The sequence below is a fragment of the Ranitomeya imitator genome, chromosome 2 (assembly GCF_032444005.1).
Source record: "Ranitomeya imitator isolate aRanImi1 chromosome 2, aRanImi1.pri, whole genome shotgun sequence".
In the NCBI taxonomy this organism is placed as follows: Eukaryota; Metazoa; Chordata; class Amphibia; order Anura; family Dendrobatidae; genus Ranitomeya; species Ranitomeya imitator.
In genome coordinates, this window is record NC_091283.1 from 572,814,301 (window position 1) to 572,839,142 (window position 24,842).

The 24,842-nt window shown below is 44.7% G+C and overlaps 1 protein-coding gene across 5 annotated transcripts in view; it reads left to right on the forward strand.

The window, feature by feature from the left end:
* The window catches only part of TMEM94 (transmembrane protein 94), a 184,495-nt gene that overhangs the window by 141,635 nt on the left and 18,018 nt on the right, over positions 1 to 24,842 (forward strand). For 4 of the 5 annotated variants that reach the window (XM_069752181.1, XM_069752182.1, XM_069752183.1 and 1 more), the window contains 4 exons: positions 1,815 to 2,004; positions 2,714 to 2,791; positions 3,192 to 3,277; positions 12,143 to 12,224. In XM_069752181.1, the coding sequence (XP_069608282.1) occupies positions 1,815 to 2,004; positions 2,714 to 2,791; positions 3,192 to 3,277; positions 12,143 to 12,224 (436 nt within the window). The remainder of the gene's footprint in view (positions 1 to 1,814; positions 2,005 to 2,713; positions 2,792 to 3,191; positions 3,278 to 12,142; positions 12,225 to 24,842) is intronic. The other variant, XR_011318417.1, reaches the window with a different exon arrangement.

Sequence of the window (24,842 nt, forward strand, 5' to 3'; positions counted from 1 at the left end):
ACTCCTGCCGCGGGTATATCGCATGCGGAATTGGCATCTGTAGCATCGCTTGGAAAACTGATTGACAGGTTGGTCACCCTTGTCAAACATAGTGTTTGACAAGTGTGACCAACTTTTTACTATTGATGCATCAATAGTAAAAAGGGTAGAATGTTAAAAATAATAATTTAAAAAAAAAATCATGATATTTTCACCTTCTCACCATTCTCCGGTCCTAGTAATGCTTCGCAGCATAATCCCAGATGACATAGCGGTCTCGCGAGACCCACGTCATAACAGGTCATTTTCGCAAAGCATTCTTGGGAACGGGAGCGTCGCGAGGAGCTGGAAAGCTGTGCGCGTAGCCAGAAGGTGAGAATATCACTATTTTTTATTTTAATTCTTAAAAATTATATGGTTCCCAGGGTCTGGAGGAGAGTCATCTCTCCTCCACCCTGGGTACCAACCGCACATGATCCGCTTACTTCCCGCATGGTGGGCATAGCCCCATGCGGGAAGTAAGCGGATCAATGCATTCATGTGTGCGGAATCGCCACGATGAACATGCTGCGTTTTTTTTCGGAAATGCGATTCCGCCGTGGAAAAAAAGGCAGCATTTGCACAAAAATGCGGAGTGCATTCTTAAAATAGAATGCTTAATGTATGCGTTTTTTTTTCGTGGTTTTATCGTATTTTTGTAGTGAAAAAACGCGAAAATTCCTAAACGTGTGCACACAGCCTAACACCCATGGTCCTGTGTCCCCCAATGAGTGGCTCGGAGAAAAGGATTTTACAGTGAGAACGCAAAAATCTATTTATTTCTATTTTAAAAATGTTAAACAAATTTGAAAATTTTTAGAAAAAACTTTTCTATTTTTCCGTGGATGAAGAAGGATGTGGGCTTGCTTTTTGCTTTTCATTTTTATCAATATTGTTTTGGGGTACATGCAACATTTTGTTTTCATTCTTTTTTCAGGACTTGTGGCAACTGAAAAACTAAAATACTGTAGTTTCTATTTTGTTTCTTTACTGCTTTCACTGTACAGGTTAATTAATTTTAGATTTTATTAGGACTTCTACAGATATGGCGATGCCAAATATGCTTTTTTTTTTTTTCCTTTAATGGGAACCTTTCATGTCTCAAAACACTATTAACCTGCAGATATTCAGTTAATCTGCACATTAATAGTAGTCTATAGCAATGCGGCTGCTGCACTGATAGCCTGGCTACAGGTAGGACATTAACATTATTCCTTCTGGAAGCCTCTAGCTTTCAGACATAGAGGCTTGGCTTCAATCACCGATCAGTACATAGTGAGTGGTGGCCGTAACCATGCCCCGGAACAGTATTATCTTGCAGGTTATTAACAGTTTTTGACATGACAGATTTGGACATGACATGATTCAGATTTTAAGTTTAACTTTTTTATATATTTTTTTTCCTTTTTTTAACTTTATTTTTTTTTATTTTCTTTAGGGACTTGAATCTGCGATTGTTAGATCACTTGTTCTACATACTGTTTGTTCTATATGCTAATTTTGCAACATGTAGTCAAAAAGATGTTCTCTCATCCATAGGCTGAGCTTATCAAACTAATTTACCAATTAAGTAAGCTTTTAGTACATAGATTCAAAATTCAGTGATGATTGATATCTTCCTATATCTTCAATGCGACTGCTTTTCTTCCAGCATAGAATCCATGGCTTTTTCCTCTATGTCCTTTTGAAACCTTTTCACTTTCTAACTTACTGTTTTTTATTTCTTTCATACCTCTGCCCATTCTTATTTTATGCCTGTTTATGTTGACCTTTCATTTTGTCTTATTTCCCCTTAGTATTTCTCTGGATCCATTGTTTCCTTCTCGGTGTTCCTGGGAAATGTTTGGATATGTGAGCGACTCTCTTAGGGCAAATACATCAGAAGAGTTCTCTCCTTTGCACCTCTCTGCCGAGCTTAACAGCCTGCCTTGTTCTCTATCCTTCAGGCGGGAGGAGAGTGTCAGCATTATCCGCCTCATTGAACAGGTCAGTGGTGGCACCAGTATGGGCGAGAGCTTTGATGTTTGCAATGCCAGTGGGGCTACCAGAGAGCAGTTTTGGAGCCACAAGCATATTGTTCTGGTTGGGTGAGATGCCAGCCTTCTGTTTCCTGATGGGGAGAAGAAAAAATGTGGAAATCGTGCAATCTGCAAGTCTGTGTCTCTGATTTGACTGATAACCCTTGTCATTTTCATGCACTCATCTCTCATGTAACATTGATGTGTCTGATATTTGCTTACAAGCTAGCTACCTATAGATGACAGTTTTCTTCCTTTTGGAGGAGAGCTTATTTGCATACCTTTTCCAGGAAGCATTGTCTGTGCCCTCTCCTCAAAGAGAACCAGTGCCAAACAAAAATATTACAAATAGGTTAAATACGATTGAAAAACTCATGGAAACTGTTGAGCACTGATCAGTTGCAGAGGAAGAAAACCTCCTTGGAGTTTGGATTTTATGTATACTTTCTTTTAAGATATGCATTTTACTGTATATTCATATGCAGTTTACAGAGATTTTATGTGGGGTCAGCATAAAAATGCAGAATGCTTAATGAATGGAATGCTACATATTTAGGTATTTTTCACAATTTATTTTTTATAAAGATGATGCTATCTAATAATTCTGTTCTTATTTTCTTACCTAGCCAAAATAATTATCACTTGGCCTAAATTCTTCTTACTTGTATTTATTACAGGCTCGAAATGCAACGTACGGTATTAGGAAATGCTTCCTTTTCCTCTTACAATGTCAGCTCACACTTGTGATTGTGCAGGTAAGCTTCATGTGATGCATCGCTGACCGATTTTCCAACCTTACCTGTACAGACTATGGCTGCTTACCAGTGATGACGAGATATATATACTTATTAACAGTAGAATAATGACTCATGAGAATGATAGTATGACAGCTGCGGGTAGGAGCCATGGATTAGGTGCCAAGGGAGGGCTGTCTTGACATCAGAGGATTGGTTCCAGTCCTGTCCCTGGCACTAAATATTTGGCTCTTGTAGTAATAGAACTATGGGCATTAGACATAATTGTTATTCTTGTGTATTTGCTTACAGTGATGGCGAATAACAAGTAGTAAACATGGAATGTCCTAAGCTATGTTTCTTTACTTGTTTCTTGTTTTCTTTACTTGGTCTTAATTTCCATTTTTTGCCTTTTCCTTAGTTTTTGGCCTGTCTAATTCAGCTACCTCCTTGCCTCAGTACTACAGATATTCTTTGGCTGTCCTGTTTCTGCTTTCCATTACTCAGGTGAGAGTAGGAATATGTTTCTTTTAAAAAAGGGTATTCCAGTCTTCAAAAATATGGCTAGGTCATAATTGTTAGACTGGTGTGGGTCCCCTGTTTTCCCTTAGTTCAATGTCCATAGCACTGGCAAAGACAACCTATCACTGCAGTCGGCTATCTTTTTCCCTCGAGCAGACAATGAACCAAGCGGCAGAGCACTGCTAACTACTCCAGGCCACAGTCCTACAGTTGGGAGAATGGGAGGCATTTAGACATACATTCTCTGTTCTAGCAGCTGGAAGACTCACCATCTAACAAATGAGTTTTTATTGTAACATTATATCTTCTCATTTTGCTAATTGTTCTTTCACTATCGCTTAATTGGGAGAAACATAATACACCATGGATGTATGCTGCTACCTTTAGGAGGCTGATACTAGGTAGAAAAAATGAATTCCTCCCCAGCAGGCTAAACCCACCAACTGGAACGAAGTTAATCAAGTTTTACTTAGCCGCCAAATGAAGCAGGCACAAGTCTGCGTTCAGACCTGTCTGTACCTATATGTTGTGTTTTATTAATTACCTTTTTTGTTACAGATACAGCTTGTGACTATGGGCAACAGGGTGTAATTGCTCACATCCTGCCTAGAGGTCAAGTGAACAGTGTGGTCTAATCCAAATCATAGCCTTTCGTGTCTACCAGGCAGGACCCATCCCCCTAACACATCAAGAGTGTTTTGGGCATCAGCTCAGAGGGTCAGGAGGACTGGTCCTTGCCATCTACAGGTGCTTCTCACAAAATTAGAATATCATCAAAACGTAAATTTATTTCAGTTATTCAGTACAAAAAGTGAAACTCATATTATATAGAGTCATTGCAAACAGAGTGATCTATTTCAAGTTTTTATTTCTGTTAAAGGGAACCTGTCACGCTGTTTTTTCAGTATGAGATAAAAATACCATTAAATAGGGCCTGAGCTGTGCTTTCCAATAGTGTATTTTTTGTCCCCTGATTCCCCACCTATGCTGCCGAAATACCTTACAAAAGTCGCCGTTTTCGGCTGTCAATCATGCAGGTCTGGTCAAAAGGGCGTGGTGAAATGGCTGTTTCTCCCCCACCTCTTTGCTTTTCTTCCTGGCGTTGGCGTAGTGTTCTGCGCATGAACACCAGCCGAATGCACTGCGCAATGGAGAAAAAAAGAGCGCGATCTAAGCTATTCGAGGTTTATCGGTCTTTTTTTTTGCGCTCTTTTTTTCTCCATTGCGCAGTGCATTCGGCTGGTGGGCATGCGCAGAACACTACGCCAACGCCGGGAAGAAAAGCAAAGAGGTGGGGGAGAAGCAGCCATTTCACCACGCCCTTTTGACCAGACCTGCATGATTGACAGCCGAAAACGGCGACTTTTGTAAGGTATTTCGGCAGCATAGGTGGGGAATCAGGGGACAAAAAATACACTATTGGAAAGCACAGCTCAGGCCCTATTTAACGGTATTTTTATCTCATACTGAAAAAACAGCGTGACAGGTTCCCTTTAATGTTGATGATTATGGCTTACAGCCAATGGAAACAAAAAAGTCATTATCTCAGTAAACTAGAATAATTAACAAAAAACACCTGCAAAGGCTTCCTAAAAAGGTCCATTTATCTGTTTTACAATCATGGGGACGACTGCTGACTTGACAGATGTCCAGAAGGCAGTAATTGACACACTCCACAAGGAGGGTAAGCCACAAAAGGTCATTGCTAAGGAAGCTGGCTGTTTACAGAGTGCTGTATCCAAGCATATTAATGGAAAGTTGAGTGGGAGGGCAAAGTGTGGTAGAAAAAGGTGCACAAGCAACCGGGATAACTGCAGCCTTGAAAGGATTGTTAAGAAAAGCCCATTCAAAAATTCTGAGGAGATTCACAAGGAGTGGACTGCTGCTGGGGTCATTGCTTCAAGAGCCACCACACACAGACGTATCCAGGACATGAGCTATAAGTGTCGCATTCCTCATGTCAAGGACGCCAGAAGCGTCTTACCTGGGCCCAGGAGAAAAAGAACTGGACTGTTGCTCAGGGATCCAAGGTGTTGTTTTCAGTTGAAAGTAAATTTTTCATCTGGAAATCAAGGTCTCAGAGTCTGGAGGAAGAGTGGAGAGGACACAATCCAATCTGCTTGAGGTCTAATGTGAAGTTTCCACAATCAGTGATGGTTTGGGGAGCCATGTCATGCAGTAACTGATGCAAAAGGAGCCCCAACCAAGTATTGTGTGCATTAACTCAACTCAGTAGGCCAACATTTCAGATTTTAATTTAATAATTTTTCAAGCTGGTGTTATAAAGTATATTAATTTACTGAGATAATAACTTTTGGGTTTCATTAGCTGTAAGCCATAATCATCAACATTAAGGGTAAGTTTACACAGGGCATTTTTGCTGTGTTTTTCTATGCTAATTTTCATCTGCTTTTTACATTACCAGCAAAGCTTATGAGATTTCAGAAATCTCTTGCACACGCATTGGTTTTTTGTGTCATTAGGATTTTGTGTTTTGCTGCGTTTTTTGGACATAGAGCATGTCACTTCTTTCAGCGTTTTTTCAGCGTTTTTCACCCATTGACTTGAATGGATGGTGAAAAAACGCTGCAAATACGCAGGTTGACTTTTCTTGCAGCGTATTTGCTGCAGAAAAGTCAAGGACAGCCGGATGTGACCTCACACTCCACTCTGCTACATCTAGATGGCAGGCTGCATGGTGCGTCCATGCAGCCTGTCATCCAGCAGAGCGGACCCGAACCGCATTCACTTGAATGGGGGGCCCAACAATACAGTGTTTGACACGCTGTCTTATGCATGACAGCGCAGCAAACACTGCTTGTGATCGGCGGGGAAATCATCCCCGCCGGTCAAAGAACCGTGGTTCCCACGCTGTCAGAAGACAGTGGGAGAGCTCAGCTGTGATCGGAGGTATAAACTTTACCTCTGGTCACTGGTGTCAGCTGATGGGACTACTGATCCGATCATCTGACACCTGATAACGCTAATTACAGTGACAGCAGGAGCGGCGGATGGGAGTTTTCATCTGCCGCTCCTGCACTCCGTATTTTTCGCTTTGTAAGACGCTCCGGATTATAAGACGCACCCCAAATTTTGAGGAGAAAAATAGGAAAAAAACTTTTTTTAATAAATTGGTGGGGCGTCTTATAATCCATGCGTCTTATTACTCACCAGGGGTTGTGGCTGCAGTGGATCAGGGTCCCAGGGTCGGTGTTGGAGGCAGGAGTAGAGCATTGCTGCAGGCTGGGATGAGAGGTTCTGCAGGGGGGCTCCTGTGCTGCAGTGAGGCTCCTGTGCTGCAGGGCTGTCTCCGGGGCTGCAGGGCTGTAGGGCTGTCTCCAGGGCTGCAGGGCTGTCTCGGGGGCTGCAGGGCTGTCTCTGGGGCTGCGGGGGGGCTCTGGCGACATTTTGTGAAAGACCAGAGCCCCCCGGCAGTTCGTCCATGCGTTCCTGTATGACTGACTCTGGGAAAATGGCCGTCGGAATCTCGAGAGATGAGATCTCAGCGCTGAAATCTCATCTCCCGAGATTCCGGCGGCCATTTTCCCGAAGTCAGTCATACTGGAACTAACTCCGGGAAAATGGCCGCCGGAATCTCGAGAGATGAGATTTAAGCGCTGAGATCTCATCTCTCGATATTCCGGTGGCCATTTTCCTGAAGTCAGTCATACAGGAACGCATGGACGAACTGCCGGGGGGCTCTGGTCTTTCACAAAATGTCGCCAGAGCCCCCCGCAGCCCCGAAGATTCCAGGATCTCCCGGGACAGCAGCGGACAACCGCGGCAGCGGTGGCGGGTGATAGCGGTGGCGGGCGGCAGCGGTGGCGGGTGATAGCGGTGGCGGGCAGCAGCGGACACCCCCTCATCCCAGCTTGTAACGGTAAGCGGTATATCCGCTTTGTAAGACGCACCCCCATTTCCCCCCCAAATTTGGGGGAAATAAAGTGCGTCTTACAAAGCGGAAAATACGGTAAATAACAATAATAAAAAAAAAATAAAAAAACGGCGTGGGTTCCCCCCTATTTTTGATAACAAGCCAGACAAAACTCACAGCTGAGGGCTGCAACCCCCAGCTGTCAGCTTCAGCAAGGCTAGTTATCAAGAATATATATTTTTATTTAAATAAATAATTTTAAAAAATGGCGTGGGGTCCCCCCCTCATTTTTGACAACCAGCCTTGCAAAAGCTCACAGCTGGGGGCTGGTATTCTCAGGCTAGTAAGGGGCCATTGACATAGGCCCCCCAGCCTAAAAATAGCAGCCCGCAGCTGCCCAGAAAAGGCACATCTATTATATACGCCAATTCTGGCTCTTTGCCCGGCTCTTCCCACTTGCCCTGTAGCAGTGGCAAGCGGGGTAATATTTGTGGGGTTAATGTCACCAGTGACATCTATTCATTAACATAGTAACATAGTTATTAAGGCCGAAAAAAGACATTTGTCCATCCAGTTCAGCCTATATTCCATCATAATAAATCCCCAGATCTACGTCCTTCTACAGAACCTAATAATTGTATGATACAATATTGTTCTGCTCCAGGAAGACATCCAGGCCTCTGTTGAACCCCTCGACTATAGTAACATAGTTAGTAAGGCCGAAAAAAGACATTCTATTTGAAGTTTTTTTTTTTTCCCTCTGGGGCACTCAACTTTATTGGCATGCTCAAAGAGACAAAAAAAGCATGAAAAAAAAAAGCACCAAAAACGCAATGAAAAATGCACCTAAACCTACCTTTTTAGGCAGCTTTTTTCCTGCCAAAAAGATCAGGTTTTGCTGCAGAAAAAAGAACAGCAAAAACACCCCGTGTGAACTTACCCTAACAGACATAAACACTTGAAATAATCACTGTTTGTAATGACTCCATATAATGAGTTTCACTTTTTGTGTTGAAGAACTGAAATAAATTAACTTTCTGATGATATTCTAATTTTGTGAGAAGCACCTGTATCTGTATCTCCGGCCCACCATAACAAGATGTCTGCAGGGAGGGAAGACGTACCTTATATCAGTAACTTCTGTGAGGAACTCCTGAAGGAGTTAGGATGCCAGATGTCAGCACAGAGGTCTTCAGATACTGTCATCGCAAGACTTCGGACCAAATTTTTTTCTTTATCAGGCCGTGTTCCCAGGCTCCTCTGGCGGATCGCAGGAGGAGAGCCAAGAAGCAGATACCTACAAACTCATCCTCCATGTTTTGTTAGTTTCCCTATTTTGGATGTCTCTCCCAGGGTGCAAGCCGTCTCCTTCTTTTTCGGGACACTTGGTTTTCTATTGTTGATGACTCCTGGGTCAGAGAGGTCATTTCCTTCTGTTTTTTTATGTCTTTACCAAGCGAAAACTCCCTAACTTCTGGGTTTTTCAAGGCCATCCCTGTCCAATCAGGCGTTATAGTCGCCGTTCCCAAGACAGATCTTTTTAAGATCTCTAGTCAAACTTATTTGAGGTTCTGAAGAAGGATTGATCCATCCATGCCATTCTAGACCTAAAATGACAAAACACGTGTGTCTGCCTCTGCCATTTCATTCAGCATGAAATTTCTCCGCTCCTTGATAACTTCTTTGGAAACCAGAGAGTTCCTTTGCTTGGTAGACATCCAGGATGCTTACCTTCACATTCCTTTCATTCCACGTCACCAGAGATTCCACTGGTTTTCAGTTCAGGACTTAAATTACCAGTTTACTGCTCCCTACTTTACGATGGTTATGGCCGCAGTCATGGCTATTAATGATGAGCGAATATACTTGTTACTCGAGATTTCCCGAGAACGCTTGGGTGTCCTCTGAGTATTTGTGGGGGTTGCCTGGTTGCTAGGGTATCCCCACATGTATACAAGCAGGCTAGTAGCTGTAAATCATCCAGCTGCGGCAAAGAAAACAAAATCTCCGAGCACTAAAAAATACTCGGAGGACACCCGAGCGTGCTCGGGAAATCTCGAGTAACGAATATATTCGCTCATCACTAATGGCTATACTCCACACCAGTTGGGATTATATCCATTACTTATCTGGATGACATTCATATCAAGGCACCGTCTTACCAATACTGTTGCGAGGGTCTTCTCTTTATTCTCGACACCTTGTCCCGTTTCGGCTAGATTATCAACAGATAGAAGTCGTTGATCCTGGCCCAACACCTAGTATTCCTTGACATGGATTTTGACACAGGTTGCACATTGGTCTTTCTTCCCAAGCAAAAGGTCTCTGTCTTTCTTCTCAGAATTCAGCCTCTCGGAGAGGCATACCTTTGCTCTCTTCAGTTCTACGTGAGCATGTTGGTAAAGACTGTGGCGGCAATGGAAGCGGTTTCATTTGATTAGTTTTACACCCGTCCTCTTCAGCTGACCCCCTTCTCTCACATTGGGACAGGTCGATCCCATCCATGGATCAGCCTGTTGTTTTCCCTCCTCGGCTAAGACCTTCGCTAACTTGGTGGCATTCCTCTACCCTCATCCGTCACAGGAGATCCTTTTGCCCATCTGGTGGTTGCCCATCTGGTGGAAGGTTGTGACAACAGATGCTAGTCTCCTGGGTTGGGGAGCTGTCTTCCATGATCTCATAGCCCAGGGCCGCTGGAAGGACCAGGAATCCTCTCTTCCTATCAACTCTCTGGAGATGAGATCCATTTACCTGGCCCTCCTCCATTGCCAAGACCCCCTGACGGTCGTCCCTTCTGCATCCAATGTTACAACGCCACAGCCGTGGCATACATCAGCCACCAGGACAGAACATGAAGCTGACCAGTCATGTCGGAGGTGTCCCTCATCCTGGTTTCCGCCTAACAAATGGTCCCGGGTCTCTCCCTGTGCACATTCCAGGGGTGGACAACTGGGCTGCCGATATTTTCAGCCATGAGTGGTTTGTAAACCTGACTGTCTTCTCCCAGATTTGTCTCCGGTGGATCACCTCCAACGTCGACTTGATGGCATTCAAAATGAACAAAAAGGTTCCGCAGTTCGTGTCCAGGTCTTGCTATCCCCTGGCAATAGATTCTGATGCTCTGGTAATTTCCTGGGCTCAGTTCAGCCTCCCTTATCTGTTTCCTCTCATCCCTCTAATTCCCAAGCTCCTCAAGAAGACTAAATCAGAGCAGAGGGCATTCCTAGTCATCTTCATAGCTCCAGGCAGGCCCAGAAGAGTCTGTTCATAGCTCCAGGCAGGCCCAGAAGAACCTGTTACGTGGAGATAATCCATCTTCTCGCAGACCTCCCCTGGACGCACCCAGATTGTTTAGGCCTTTCTTCCCAGGGTGCCCTCTTCCTCCAAAATTCATAGTCTCTCAGTTTAACGGCATGGCTGCTGAAGCTGCAGTCTTGAAAGCTGCAGGGTTCTCTGACCAAGTTATTCAGACCATGATCAAAGCGAGAAAAACAGTCTTCCTCCCTCATATACCATCGCACTTGGGAAGCCGTTTTTCAATGGTACAAGACCAGTCCTTTTCTTTTCCCTCCCTCCTGGATTTCCTGGAGTCAGGCTTGAATTCTGGCCTGACTCTCCACTATCTAAGGGATCAGGTCTCTGTCTTTTCTATTCTCTTCCAGAAAAAACTTGCCCTAACCTATTTGGGATATTTCTTTCACCCTTATCTCCTGCAAGGTTTCATTACTTGTAGCAATCATCTGCATCAGACGTGTCTCCAAACTTGCTGCTCTTTCCTTTCATTCGCCTTTCCTTGTGTTCCATGAGGACAAGGTGGTCCTACTTCCGGTTCTCTTTCCTAAGGTGGTTTCCTATTTTCATCTCAGTGAGGACATTGTCCTTCCTAATTTCTGTCTCCCGCTCATTCTCTTGAGTGGTCTGGATCTTGGCAGAGCTTTAAGTTTCAACGACAGCATCTTTCATATGTTCAGATTCTCTTTTTGTGATTCCTGAAAGTTCTTGGAGAGGTCTCTCTGTTTCCCAGGCTATCATTGCCTGGTGCATTTATTCTATTGTGGAAGCGTATTGAGTGAAGAGAAGATCGTCCCGACCCAGGGTCACTGCTCACTCCACATGTGCAGTGGGGGACTTCCTGGGTAGTTCGCCATCAGACCTCTTCACTGCAGCTCTGCCAGACCGCCACATGGTTTTCGGTCCAGACGTTTTCCAGGTTCTACAGACTTCACACCTATACCTCGGCCGATGCCAGGAAGGTTCTGTGTGCAGCAGTGGACTGGTCTTAGATCTGTAGCTGTTTTTCCCACCTTTTGGGATAGCTTTCAGACTTCTCATGGTTTTCTGTGTGCCCCAGTGAAGCGATAGAGAAAAGAAGATTTTGTGTATTCCATGTAAAATTTTTCTTTGAGCCTTCTTTGGGGGACACAGCTACCTACTTTTATTTTTGCCTTGGTTGGTTAGTTATAGCATATCTGTTTCTCCTTCATACTGCTTTCTCACTAACTGATTAACTCTATTTCAGTTGGTGGGTGCATACTGCTTTGGAGGAGTTAATTTTATTCTGCCTAGTGTTGGCCTCCTAGTGGCAGCAACGTACACCCATGGTTTTCTGTATCCCTCAATAAAGGCTCAGAGAAAAAGATTTTACAGTGAGTGTCCAAAATCTTGTTTTGTTTTGTTTTTTACTTGACTACAAGCTTTGTTTTGTCTTTTGATCAATCTTCATCTTATGGTGAAATGCTTTAGAACTGAAACAGGGCATTTTATCCTTTATGATTAACCCTTAACTAATATTAAAAATCAATTAATTGATTAATAGTCATTCATTAATGAGCTTTGAGTAATGGGGCTTATTGGATTTAAAGCATTCATTTCAGTGTTTGTTCTTACATGAACCATCTTTATAGAACCTTTTTATAATCCTTAGGTACATAGTAACCAGCTTATTTTGTTTCATTTTTTACTCTTATCTTTTGTAGTGTATCTCTACTTGGAAAGCCATCTGATAATTCCATTATGACTGTAGCAACTGGAAAAAATCTCCAGTCTATACCTAGAAAGGTAAATCCAGAATGTGATAATTGTGAAAGAAATCGACTATATTATTCATATACTAGTACGGCGAAGGTTGTATCCCCTGGTTTGATGCGGGCTTCGGCAGTGAGCCCGCATCAAAGCTGGGACATATCAGCTAGCTGACATGTGCCCGCAATAGAAGCGGGTGAAATCGCGATTCACCCTCCGCTATTAACTAGCTAAATGTCACTGTCGAACGCTGACAGCGGCATTTAACTACCCCTTCCGGCAATCGGGCCGGAAATGAGCGCATCGCCGACCCCCGTCACACGATCGGGGGTCAGAGATGCGTCGGCATGACAACCTGAGGTCTCCTTGAGACCTCTAAGGTTGTTGATGCCGGATTGCTGAGAGCCACCCTGTGGTCGGCGCTCATAGCAAGCATGTAATTCAGCTACATAGGAGCGATCTGATGATCGCTCTTATGTAGCAGAGCCGATCAGTCTATGCCAGCTTCTAGCCTCCCATAGAGGCTAATGAAGCTTGGCAAAAGTAGAAAAAAATGTTTTAAAAAATATGAAAAAAATATAAAAGTATAAATCACCCCCCCTTTGCCCCATTCAAAATAAAACAATAAAAAAATGAAACCTACACATATTTGGTATTGCCGCGTTCAGAATCGCCCTGTCTATCAATAAAAAAAGGAGTAACCTGATCGCTAAACGGCATAGCGAGAAAATTCGAAACACCAGAATAACGTTTGTTTTGGTCGCCATGACTTTGCATTAAAAGTGATCAAAAGAACGTATCTGCACCGAAATGGTATCATTAAAAACGTCAGCTCGGCCCGCAAAAAATAAGCCTTAACCTGACCCCAGATCACGAAAAATGGAGACGCTATGGGTATCTGACAATTGCGCAATTACTTTTTTTTTTTTTTTTTTTTTACCACTTAGATAGAAAAGAACCTAGACATGTTTGGTGTATATGAACTTGTTATGACGTGGGGAATCAAAATGGCAGGTCAGTTTTAGCATTTAGTGAACCTAGCAAAAAAGCAGAACAAAAAACAAGTGTGGGATTGCACTTTTTTTGCAATCTCATCACACTTGGAATTTTTTTCCCGGTTTCTAATACACGACATGGTCAAACCATTGGTATTATTTAAAAGTACAACTTGCCCCACAAAAAATAAGCCCTCACATGGCCATATTGACGGAAAAATAAAAACGTTATGGTTCTGGGAAGGAGGGGAGCGAAAAACGAAAATGCAAAACCGAAAAAGGGGTTAAATTATGCCTATGAAAAAGTTTTTACCATTAGCTAATAAATTGATAAGGTTACCCACATTGTACAGAAGGATTCCAATGATGAGTTGTTCACAGGGTATACCCCTGCTAGAGCATCTAGCTATATTGGTTGTAACCTGTTAGGAAACGGCAGACATTTTAGATTTTCTTTTGGACCATCACAGAGAAAAGAAGCCTTTCATGCTACTCAATTTAATCCATTAGCTTGTCTGTGTAGAGTATAAGTTTGCCAGGTCCACCAGAGTATGAGATGCTCTTTGCTCTGGCTAATAGATAGAAATCCTGAATAGGGAACCCACCTTTAACTCTGTATATTTTTCTGTACCCTGTGTGCACAATTAGGCAATTTGTTTATTTCATGATTCATTTAATTATTGAATAACTATTGAATGCTGTCGGTCAGTACAAAAGGATAATAAATTTGAAATCTGAACCCTATTAAAATTTGAGAATCCTCAGTGGTTGATACCTTTTAATGGTTATCTGAAAAGATGTTAACAAACTGCAAGCTTTCGAGACTACACAGATCTCTTCATTAGGCATAGAATAACACAAAATCTGAAGAGTCACATATTTATGCACAAAAGAACAGAGACCCAATGCAATAGACAAGACAAGATAATTATCAGTTTGGGAGATGGAGAAGCAGTTGTGGTTTGAAATATTTTGGAACAGATCAAGGAGATAAAGGATACACCCAGCTACATTCAACTGACCTATTGAATAAACTATCAGCAATAGGTCCTCTACCAGAAGGAACCATCCTGGCCACCATGGATGTGTAATCTTTGTACTCTAATATCCCACACCAGGATGGATTAAATGCCTTGCAAAGTCTTCATGGAAAACACAGGGAGTGATGTGGATTCTGTGGTGAAACTTACAAAATTCATCCTCACCCACAATTACTTTGAATTTTATGACAAGATATATCTACAGGAGACTGGTACAGCAGTGGGAAGTAAAATGGTTCCACAGTATGCAAATCTTTTCATGGACAAGCTTGAAAGCGAATGTTTGTCCTCATGTCCCATCAGGCCTCTGGCCAACTACCATTACATTGATATTTTAACCCCTTTACCCCAAGGGTGGTTTGCATGTTAAAGACCGGGCCAATTTTTACAATTCTGACCACTGTCCCTTTATGAGGTAATAACTCTGGAAGGCTTCCATGGATCCCAGTGATTCTGACGTTGTTTCTCGTGACATATTGTACTTCATGATAGTGGTAACATTTATTTGATATTACTTGAGTTTATTTGTGAAAAAAATGGAAATTTGGCAAAAATGTTGAAAATTTCGCAATTTTCCAACTTTGAATTTTCATGCCCTTAAATCACAGAGATGTCACCCAAAATACTTAATAAGTAACATTTCCAACATGTTTACTTTACATCAGCACCATTTTGGAACCAAAATATTTTTTGTTAGGAAGTTATAAGGGTTAAAAGTTGACCAGCGATTTCTCATTTTTACATAATTTTTCTTAGGGACCACATCACATTTGAAGTCATTTTGAGGGGTCTATGGAAACTAGACCCCCCCCAAGGAACTTATCTAGATGTGTGGTGAGAACTTTGAAGGTCCAGGTGTTTCACTAAAGTTTATAACGCCCGGGCGTGAAAAGAAAATAATCATATTTTTCCACAAACATGATCTTTTAGTCCCCAATTTTTTATTTTCCCAAGGGTAACAGGAAAAATTGGACCACATATGGGGGTGAAAACTACTGTTTGGGCACATGGCAGAGCTCAGAAAGGAAGGCGCGCCAGATTTTACTGTTATGATTTGCTGGTGCCATGACCCACTGGGAGAGCCCATGGGGTGTCACAGAATTTTATACCATTTGGCAGCCATGCGGAGACACTCGGGAGGAATGGAGCACTATTTGCCTATTCCAGTGAATGGGTCTGTGCACATGTCATTGTGTTTCCAGGGACCGTGTGTCCGTGGGCAAAACACGCTGATATGTCCGTCTTTTTAATGTCCGCATGAGCCACAAACATCCAGCACACGTGCATACACATAACACACATGGATGTCATCCATGTGACATGCATCGGCGCCGGGGAAGAAGCGTTACAGTAAGCGCTGTTCCCCGGCGCTGGGTGCTGAACACAGCTCTCATCATTCTTCCCTGCTCTGTCGGCAATCGGCATAAGCAGGGGAGAATGATTCTCCCCTTCTTGTGGCCGATCGCTGGCAGAGCGGGGGAGAATGATGAGAGCTGCCGTGTTCAGCACCCAGCGCCTGGGAATAGCGCTTACTGTAACGCTTCTTCCCTGGCACCCGTCCTTCTGGTACGGATGCGTCACACGCATGCCACACGTGTACAGCAAGTATTACACACACGGACACTGACATCTCCACTACCAGAAATAGCAGGACGTGTGAAAGAGGCGTTATAGCGGATCTTTATGTTTGGCTGCTGTCACACACTAAAACACGCTTTTTTTTGCAAAAATAGTTTTTGCAAAGAAAACCAGCAATTTATGAATTTCTTGGGGGGGGGGCGTTTATACCGTTCCGCGCGTGGTAAAATTGATACGGCAGTTTTATTTTTCGGGTAACTACGATTACATCCAATACCTCCTTTTTGTATCTCTTTATTTTGAGAGCTATAACTTTTATTTTTCTGGTGATGGAGATGTATAGTGGCTTGTTTTTTGCGGGACAAGATCATGTCTTCAACGGTACCATGTTTATTTATACCTGTCTTTTTGATCGCGTGTTGTTCCACTTTTTGTTTGGCGGTATGATGTTAAAGCATTGTTTTTTGCCTTGTTTTTTTTATGGTGTTCATTAAAGGGGTTAGCTAGTGGGACAGTATTATAGGGTGGGTCATTACGGACGCGGGGATGCCAAATATGTGTACTTTTATTGTTTAGATTTTTTTTCATTCAAATATTTATTTATTGAAAGAATAGATATTGATTTAAAAAATATATATTTTTACAATTATTTAAAAACAATTTTTTTTTAATTTATTTTAACTTTTACACTGTGTCCCACTATGGGACAATCATTTTTTGCATGCTGATCGATTCCATAGCATGCAGATCTGCATTTTATAGAAAGTGTCAGCACTGCAGTTTCTGTACGCTAACCTGAGAGACTTCCTGACATGCACTGCGCATGACAGGAGGTTTCTCAGCTCTGGAGACATGGATGTCGTCATGACGACATCGGGTCTTCATGGCAGCGATCGGGACCCCGCGTCAAGCTGCGAGATCTCCTATCCAAAGGCAGAGGGACTGTCAGCCCCTGTGTCGGCTCTGGAATGCTGCGACTGTGTTCGATCGCAGCATTTCGGGGGTTAAAGTGTCGGGAGTGGTCTGTGACCGCTCGTGACACTTAGTGCCCGGTGTCAGCTGTGAGGATCAGCTGACACCCAGCCGCGATCGGCCGCACACCACCCGTGTGTGCAGCTGATTGCTATGACGTATTATCCCGTCCATGGGCAGACAGGCCCAGGTCACATGGACGGGATAGTACGTCAATTGTCAGAAAGGGGCTAATCATCTGGACAGAGTCTAAGACACAGCTAAAGACATTCCATGAACAGTTTAATCAATTTCATCCCACCATCAACTTAACACTCAACTACTCCTGTACTGAAATTAACTTTTCTCCTTTGCCTCATTGGGGGATACAGACCATGGGTTGTATGCTGCTTACCACTAGGAGGCTGACACTAAGTTAACACAAAAAAAAAGTTAGCTCCTCCTTTGCAGTATACACCCTCGTGCTGGCTCTCAGAGAACCAGTTCTTGCTTAGTGTCGGTAGGAGGCACACGGACGGGTTTGCTATTCAGACCAAAAACTCTTTATTTTATTTTTACATTTTTACAATTTTTACATTTTTTGATTTAACTTTTTACAATGGACGAAGGGGCGACGGATCCTTTCAAGGCTCCGATCTCCCCGAACCATCAACAGGCGAACACGGAGAGTGTCACCTCTCCGTATCCTCTCCTGCGATGTGGCATGCCATGCTGAGCTGATTCTTAGGGGCAACGGGTCCCTTCAAGGGCACCGATCTCCCCACACCTTCAATGGACGAGCACATGGAGTGTCGCTTCCACGTATCCTCTTCCGCAGCAGGCCTATTGCCGTACATTCTGCCCTGTCTCATCCTAGGTGATTAACCCTTTGGATGTACAGAGGCCCACCTCATGGCATCTGAGCAGCCCCCATTGCACCACCACTGTTAAGGCGGATGGAACAAGAAGGCGGACGGTCACTCTCCACCTCCCTTCTAAAGGAATGGTGGATTGAGGGTTTTCCCTCTTATCCCTACATTGTCCAAACCAGCAGCCGCACAGGAGGACCTGCAGCAAGCTGCCTTACCTGCCACCCGGCAGCTTATCCGGGTAAGCGTCGGCGCCGGAGGGCTCCTTTCAGGCGGTCTGGGGTGGCGCTGGTTAAGGGGGACCCATTTTGACTACGGGGGCGCGCATTTGTCCCCTTCCTGCATTGGCACCGCAAATTTAGTCCCCGGTTTCGGCCCTGTACTAGGCCGCAACCCCTATCTCTGCCCATGTGATGATGCGATGTGGCTCCGCCCACCAGTCCTGGCACTTCTCGCACAGCAAGAGAAGTGCCTCAGAGATCTCAGGGGCCATTTTTCTCCCCCCAGACTGCCTCAGGACACTAACTGCCATCAGGACCGGCAGCAAGTGTTTTCAGCACAGGGGCCACGCAGTTGGAGAAACGCAGGAGGAGCGGGGGCACAGACCTTGGAAAGGGAGTGCTGCCTTATACATCCTCCTCCCTGCTGTAACCCCTTTCCCAGCACTCTCCAATCTCGGCAGCCCCTAATATTATAGGGTCACATAGAAGGGTACATCATGTCTCAGCCTAAGGCATCAAAAAAGTCTAACTAGACTATGGCTATATTCTTTACTTCATGCTCCTCCTGCCAATCTGCGTTCCCTAAGGCTCAGATTTCATTGCTCTGCAATGCCTGTGACCCCAACTGCGCTCAGGAGCCCTCAGCCGCCAACGAGCCCAGTGTTCCTAGTCCCCTTGAGTGGGCTTCGCCACTATCTCAATCCATGGCTTCGCTGGCCAAAGCGATTGAATCCCTCCGTGATCCTTCGGGTGACCGGAGCATTTGCAGGACTGATGTAGACGGATCCCTCCAAGCCGGGAGCAGTCAGCAGGGGCCGAAAGCACTCTAGAAGCCGTCAGGCACATAGAAAATGGATCCGTAGCACGTCTCTTGAGCAGACACATGCCTTGTTGCCTCACAGCTCTGTTTCTCGCTCTCTCTCCAGAGTTCAGTAGCGAAACTAACTGCGAATCTAATGGTTCCTTAGATTTGGAAGACTTTCAGAAGACAGTGGATTCGCTTATTGAGGCAGTCAACCAGGCTTTAAAGATTGAGGAAGATTCCGGCCCCACACCGGATCAGACCTTGTCATTTAAGAGAACTAAACGCTCTCATAGGGCATTTGTTATTCATCCTGAATTTAGAGCCATAGTTAATAGACATAGAGAATGCCCGGATAAATGCTTCACAGGACAAAAGCCTCTTGAAGCCAAGTATGCTTTTTCAGCTGATCTGAAAAAGGATTGGTCGAATCTCTGGTGGTAGACCCCCCAGTATCTCACCTAGCATCCAAAACTCTCCAAAAATCCCACGGACCATCAGACAGAAGGCTTGGCCCGCTCTGCTTTTGAGACCTCAGGTTCGGCCCTCTATCCATCCTTTGCCGCAGAATGGGTAGCTAAGGCTATAGTTTTCTGGTCGGAGACCTTAGCTAATTCTCTTTGGAACACTAACCTCTCTCCAGAAGCGGCGCACCTTGCCAACCAAATTTCCCGGGCAGTCGATTACCTGGTACATGCATCCTCGGATGCGGCCGGTTGTGCTGCTCAGTCAGCAGCCAATGCCATCTCTATCAGAAGGTCATTATGGCTCAGAGAGTCGAAGGCGGACTCTGCATCAAAAAGTCTCTCACCTCCCTTCCTTATCAAACCGGTCGCTTACTTGGAGAAAAACTGGATGAAATCATGTCCGATACTACGGGAGGAAAGAGCAAATTCCTTCCCAAACAGAGACTTAGGCGTCCCTTTTGGAGACAGCAACAAATCTGTTTCTGTTCCTTTCACTCCACTCCAAGCTGGGCCACTACCACTACTTAGTCCGGTTCAGGACGTTCTCCACAAAGAGATGGAGGAACTCAGAAGTTGTACAGGCCTAACTAGCATTGGAAGTCCCGACCCAAACAGCTCGAGGCCTAAATGACCTAGGTCCCAGAGATTTTCCTCACCTTGACTATCAGCGCTATCCGATCCACACCGGCAGTGTAAGCAGCCGCCTACTTCTTTCGTCAGTTCTGGCTTTTCGTCTTCTCTGATGAGTGGGTCAGAGATCTGGTGTCATCTGGATACAAATTCGACTTTGCTACGCGCCCCCTTTCACGTTTCTTTCCCTCTTGTCCTCCCTCTTCAGAGGCAAGGGCAAAGGCTTTCTCCCGGGCCATAGACGCATTGCGTCATGATGGCATCATTGTCCCCGTCCCAGAAAGCAAAAGGTTTCAGGGTTTCTATTCAAACCTTTTTGTCATCCCAAAGAAGGACGGAAAGGTGAGACCCATACTAGACCTCAAACTTCTAAACAAGTTTGTCAAGGTCCGTCATTTCCACATGGAATCTCTGCATTCAGTTATCACTTCCCTGGAAGATTGAGAATTCTTGGCCTCAATCGCATCCGAGACGCTTACTTGCACATTCCAATTTTTCCTCCTCACCAGAGATTCCTGCGCTTCCCTATTCGCGACTAGCACTTCCAATTCACGGCCCTGCCCTTCGGCCTTGCTACTGCCCCTGTGTGTTTACAAAGGTCATGGCGGCCGTCATGTTCATCCTGCACTCTTGGGGCGTGATCATTCCGCCCTATCTGGATGACCTGTTGATCAAAGGTCCGTTCTTCCACGACTGCCTGGAGTCTGTTCGCATTACTTTCGATACCTTTTCTTGCCTGAGCTGGCTGATAAACTTAAGCAAATCCTCTACGATCCCAGCCCAGGAGATCTCCTTCCTAGGAATGTCCCTGGACTCTTCTCGGGGGTTGGTAATTCTCCCTCCAGACAAAGTCTTAGCCCTTCAATGAGGAGCTCGAGCGCTTCGTCAGTCTACCCCTCACTCCATCTGGTTTGCAATGAGGGCACTAGGAAAAATCGTGGGCACAGTGGAAGCGGTCCCTTTTGCGCAACTGCACCTTGTTCCCCTACAACATGTCCTTCTTTCTTCTCGCCGCCACACTGCTCAGGGCCGCTGGTCTAATCTGGAATCGAAGCTACCGATTAACGTTCTGGAGATCTGTGCTATTCGACTTGCCCTGCAGCACTTTCATCACCTTCTGGCAGGCCACCCCATCTGTATCCGATCAGACAACGCCGCGGCTGTGGCATACATCAATCATCTGGAGGGTATCCACAGCAGGACAGCCTTGTCCGAGGTAACTCACATCCTTCGATGGGCAGAGAACCACTACTCGGTGATCTGAGCCGTACACATTCCAGGAGTGGCAAAACTGGACAGTGGACTTCCTTAGCCATCAGAGTCTCACTTTGTGTGAGTGGGAGCTCCAACCGAAAGTCTTCTCCTAGATCTGTCTTTGCTGGGGGATCCCAGATGTGGTCCTCATGGCGTCCAGACTGAATGCCAAGGTTCCCCAGTTTATAGCGAGGTCTCGAGATCCAAGAGCCATCGGTGTCGACGGTCTGGTTCTTTCATAGCGCCAATTTCGCCTTCCGTACATTTTTCTTCCTCTACCATTACTACCCAGAGTAATCAGGAAAATCAAGACAGATGGAGTACCAGTGATCCTGGTCGCGCTCGATTGGCCTCGCCACGCGTGGTTCACAGAGTTGGTATGCCTCGTTGCTTACATATCCTGGAGACTGCCAGATCTGCTCTCCCAGGGCCTCATCTACCATCAGAACTCAGGGGCCCTGTTTTTAACGGCATGGCCATTGAATCCTGGGACCTAACCCCAGCAGGGTTTTCTCAAGAGGTCATTTCCACCATGGTTAGTGCCCGTAAATCCTCATTGGTCCGTATGTACCACTGTACCTGGAAGACATTTTTTCCTTGGTTCAAGGATTGTGGTCTTTCTCCTCTCGTCTTCTCAGTTTCCACTATTTTAGAGTTCCTACAGGCCAGTCTGGATTCTGGGCTGGGACTCGGCTCTCTCAAGGGCCAAATCTCCGCTCTATCGGTCTTATTTCAGAGACGCATGGTGTCAAGACTTTTTAAGGTTAAGACTTTTCTTCAGGGGGTATCACATGTCACTCCTCCCTATCGCATGCCTTTAGAGCCTTAGGACCTCAACTTGGTGCTAAGTGCCCTTCAGGAACCTCCCTTTGAACAGCTTCATGACATTTCGCTGGTCTTTCCTAGAAGGTTGCCTTCCTTGTGGCGATCATATCGATCAGATGGGTTTCGGAATTAGCCGCCTTATCCTGCCAGGCGCCTTTCTTTAACTTCCATCAGGACAAGGTTGTCCTCAGGCCGTCGCCATTCTTTTTGCCAAAGGTTGTTTCGTCCTTCCATCTTAACGAGGACAATGTTCTTCCTTCTTTTTGTCCGGCCCCTATTCACAGAATTGAAAGAGCTCTCCACACTGTGGATCTAGTAAGGGCTCTGCAAATGTACGTCTCAAGGACTGCATCCTTCAGAAGAACAGATGCTCTGTTCGTTCTCCCGGAAGATCACAGGAAGGGTCTTGCCACGATAGCCAGGTGGATTCGTTCCACCATCCAGGAGTAATACCGAGTCAGAAGTCAGCCCATCCCAATGGGGATCAGATCACACTCCACTCGAGCGGTGGGGCTTCTTTGGCCATGCGGCATCAGGCAATGGCGGAGCAGGTCTGTAAAGCTGGGACTTGGTTTACATACCTTCGCAAAGCACTATAATATTCACTCTCAGGCTTCAGTGTATGTGAGTCTGGGCAGAAGAATTCTGCAGGCAGCAGTGGCGCACAGTTAGGCAGTTGTTGAATGAAGCCTAATCCTTTGTGTTGTTTTCCCACCCAGGGACTGCTTTGGGACGTCCCATGGTCTGTGTCCCCCAATGAGGCGAAGGAGAAACAGGGATTTTTGTGTACTCTATTTAAAATCCTTTTCTCCGAGCCACTCATTGGGGACACAGCATCCACCCTGTTAGCCAATCGGCTTATATGGCTTTTGCCTGTTCTTTAAAGTTGACATGTTCTACTCTTTTATGTTGTTACTATTTGTTCCTACTGCTTTTGCACCGAACTGGTTCTCTGGGAGCCAGCACGAGGGTGTATACTGCAGAGGAGGAGCTACCTTTTTTGTGTTAACTTAGTGTCAGTTTGACATATTGTATTCTGTTTGATAGTTATAAGCTCCTACTGCTTTGGCGCTGAACTTGTTTGATTGCAGCCAGCTTGAGGGTGTATACTGCAGAGAAGGAGCTAATTTTGTTCAAGTTTTCTTAGTGTCCTCCTAGTGGCAAGCAGCATTCAACCCATGGGCTGTGTCCCCCAATGAGTGGCACAGAGAAAAAGCTTTTACGGTGAGTACACAAAAATCCCTGTTTTGGATATCATTATTAAGCTGCAGAACAATTAAATACAGACATCCCTGTATCAGAAGCTAATCAACCGTCCAACATACCTTAAATGGGACAGTTTCCATCCAAAACACCTAAAAATCTCTATTGTCTACAGCCAAGCCATCAGATGCAATCGGATATGTTCCAATCCCATGCATAGAGACAAACACCTCGGTCGCCTCATAAAGACCTTTTTAAATCAGGGCTACTATTCAAGAACTATTGAAAACCAAATTACAAGAGCCACCAGAATATCAATGAATTATCTCCTACATTACAAAGCTAAAGAAGAAAATAACCAAATCCCTCTAGTAGTCACCTACAATCCAAATCTGGAAGTGCTAAGGGGAGCTGCACGGAAATTGCAACATTTACTACAAAAAGATGCCCGATTACAACCCATATTTCAAGACTTCCAACTACTGTGTTTCAGGCAGCCCCCCAAATCTAAGAATCATCACTGTCAGAAGCTCCCTGTCCTTTCCAACAGCTACAGGAACCTTTCCTTGCAACCAGAAAAAATGTAAAACATGTCCATTTATAATGACCACTGAAAGATCCCCAACTCACATCAGGACTACAAGATCCTACAAGACACTTTTAGCTGCATCACATCTAATGTGGTGTACCTAATTATATATACCAAATGTCCAGTGGGTGGTCTGTATGTCGAGGAGACAGGGCAGTTGAGAACATGGATGAGTTCTCATCGCTACACAATAAGAGATAAAACAATGGATCTACCTGTGGCCAAACATTTTTTGTCTCCCTGATCACAGCACCATTTACATGAAATTAATTGTATTAAAAGGTAACTTCAAATCTCAGAAATGTCTGGGAGTATAAACTCATGACAACCTTTGACACACTCAGAGCAGGGATGAATGTAATGCATGGATTTGTGTGTTGTTACATCAATTAAGGAATTTGCTCCTCAGACCTTGTGCAGGCATCACAACACAGAACCAGACCCCAATCAGAGGACACTAAAACTTTCACACTCCTTATCTATGAACTGTTCCAATATTTATGGACACAACTGTTTATCCCTCTCCCATTATGATTGACTCACAGCTTGGCTGTGAGAAATGACTAACGTCACAAGAACAGAGTGGTAAAGGAGTCCAAGGCCAGAAGCCAGGAGGGTACGTCATAAACAGAAGGAAGAAACAAAAGCGTAGGCAAGTAACGTTCCGAGGTCAGAGTACCAAGAGGATAATGGATCAGAACTGAAGGGGTTAAACTTAGTTAAAACTAAGTCCAAGGTCAGGCAACAGATCAAGCATACAGAACTCAAGGCACAGGGAGTGCAAAGCACAAACCTCACAAGATAAATGTACGTCTGGCAGTGGTCTCTGAGACATAGCTCAGTTAAGAAATATGGTCATTAACTGGAATAATGAACACATGGAGACGCCGACTCACAGTTTCAGATTGGATAGTCGAGCTGTCAATCAACACACTGACAGCTCAGCACACCACTGTACCAGATTGGATGGCCAAGTTGTCAATCAAAGTACTGACCGCTTCAATACACTCCTATACCAGATTGGACGGCCAAGCTGACAGTAACTGCATCCCAGACACGCTGAGGGGTGGAACCGTGACAGTTCTGATTCACGTCACTTGTGTTATCTATTGCATTATTTCAGTGCTGTGTTGTGTATAAATATGTGATTCTTCAGATTTTGTATTAGTTTATGCCTGATGAAGAGACCTGAGTAGTCTCGAAAGCTTGCAATTTGTTACCATCTTTTCA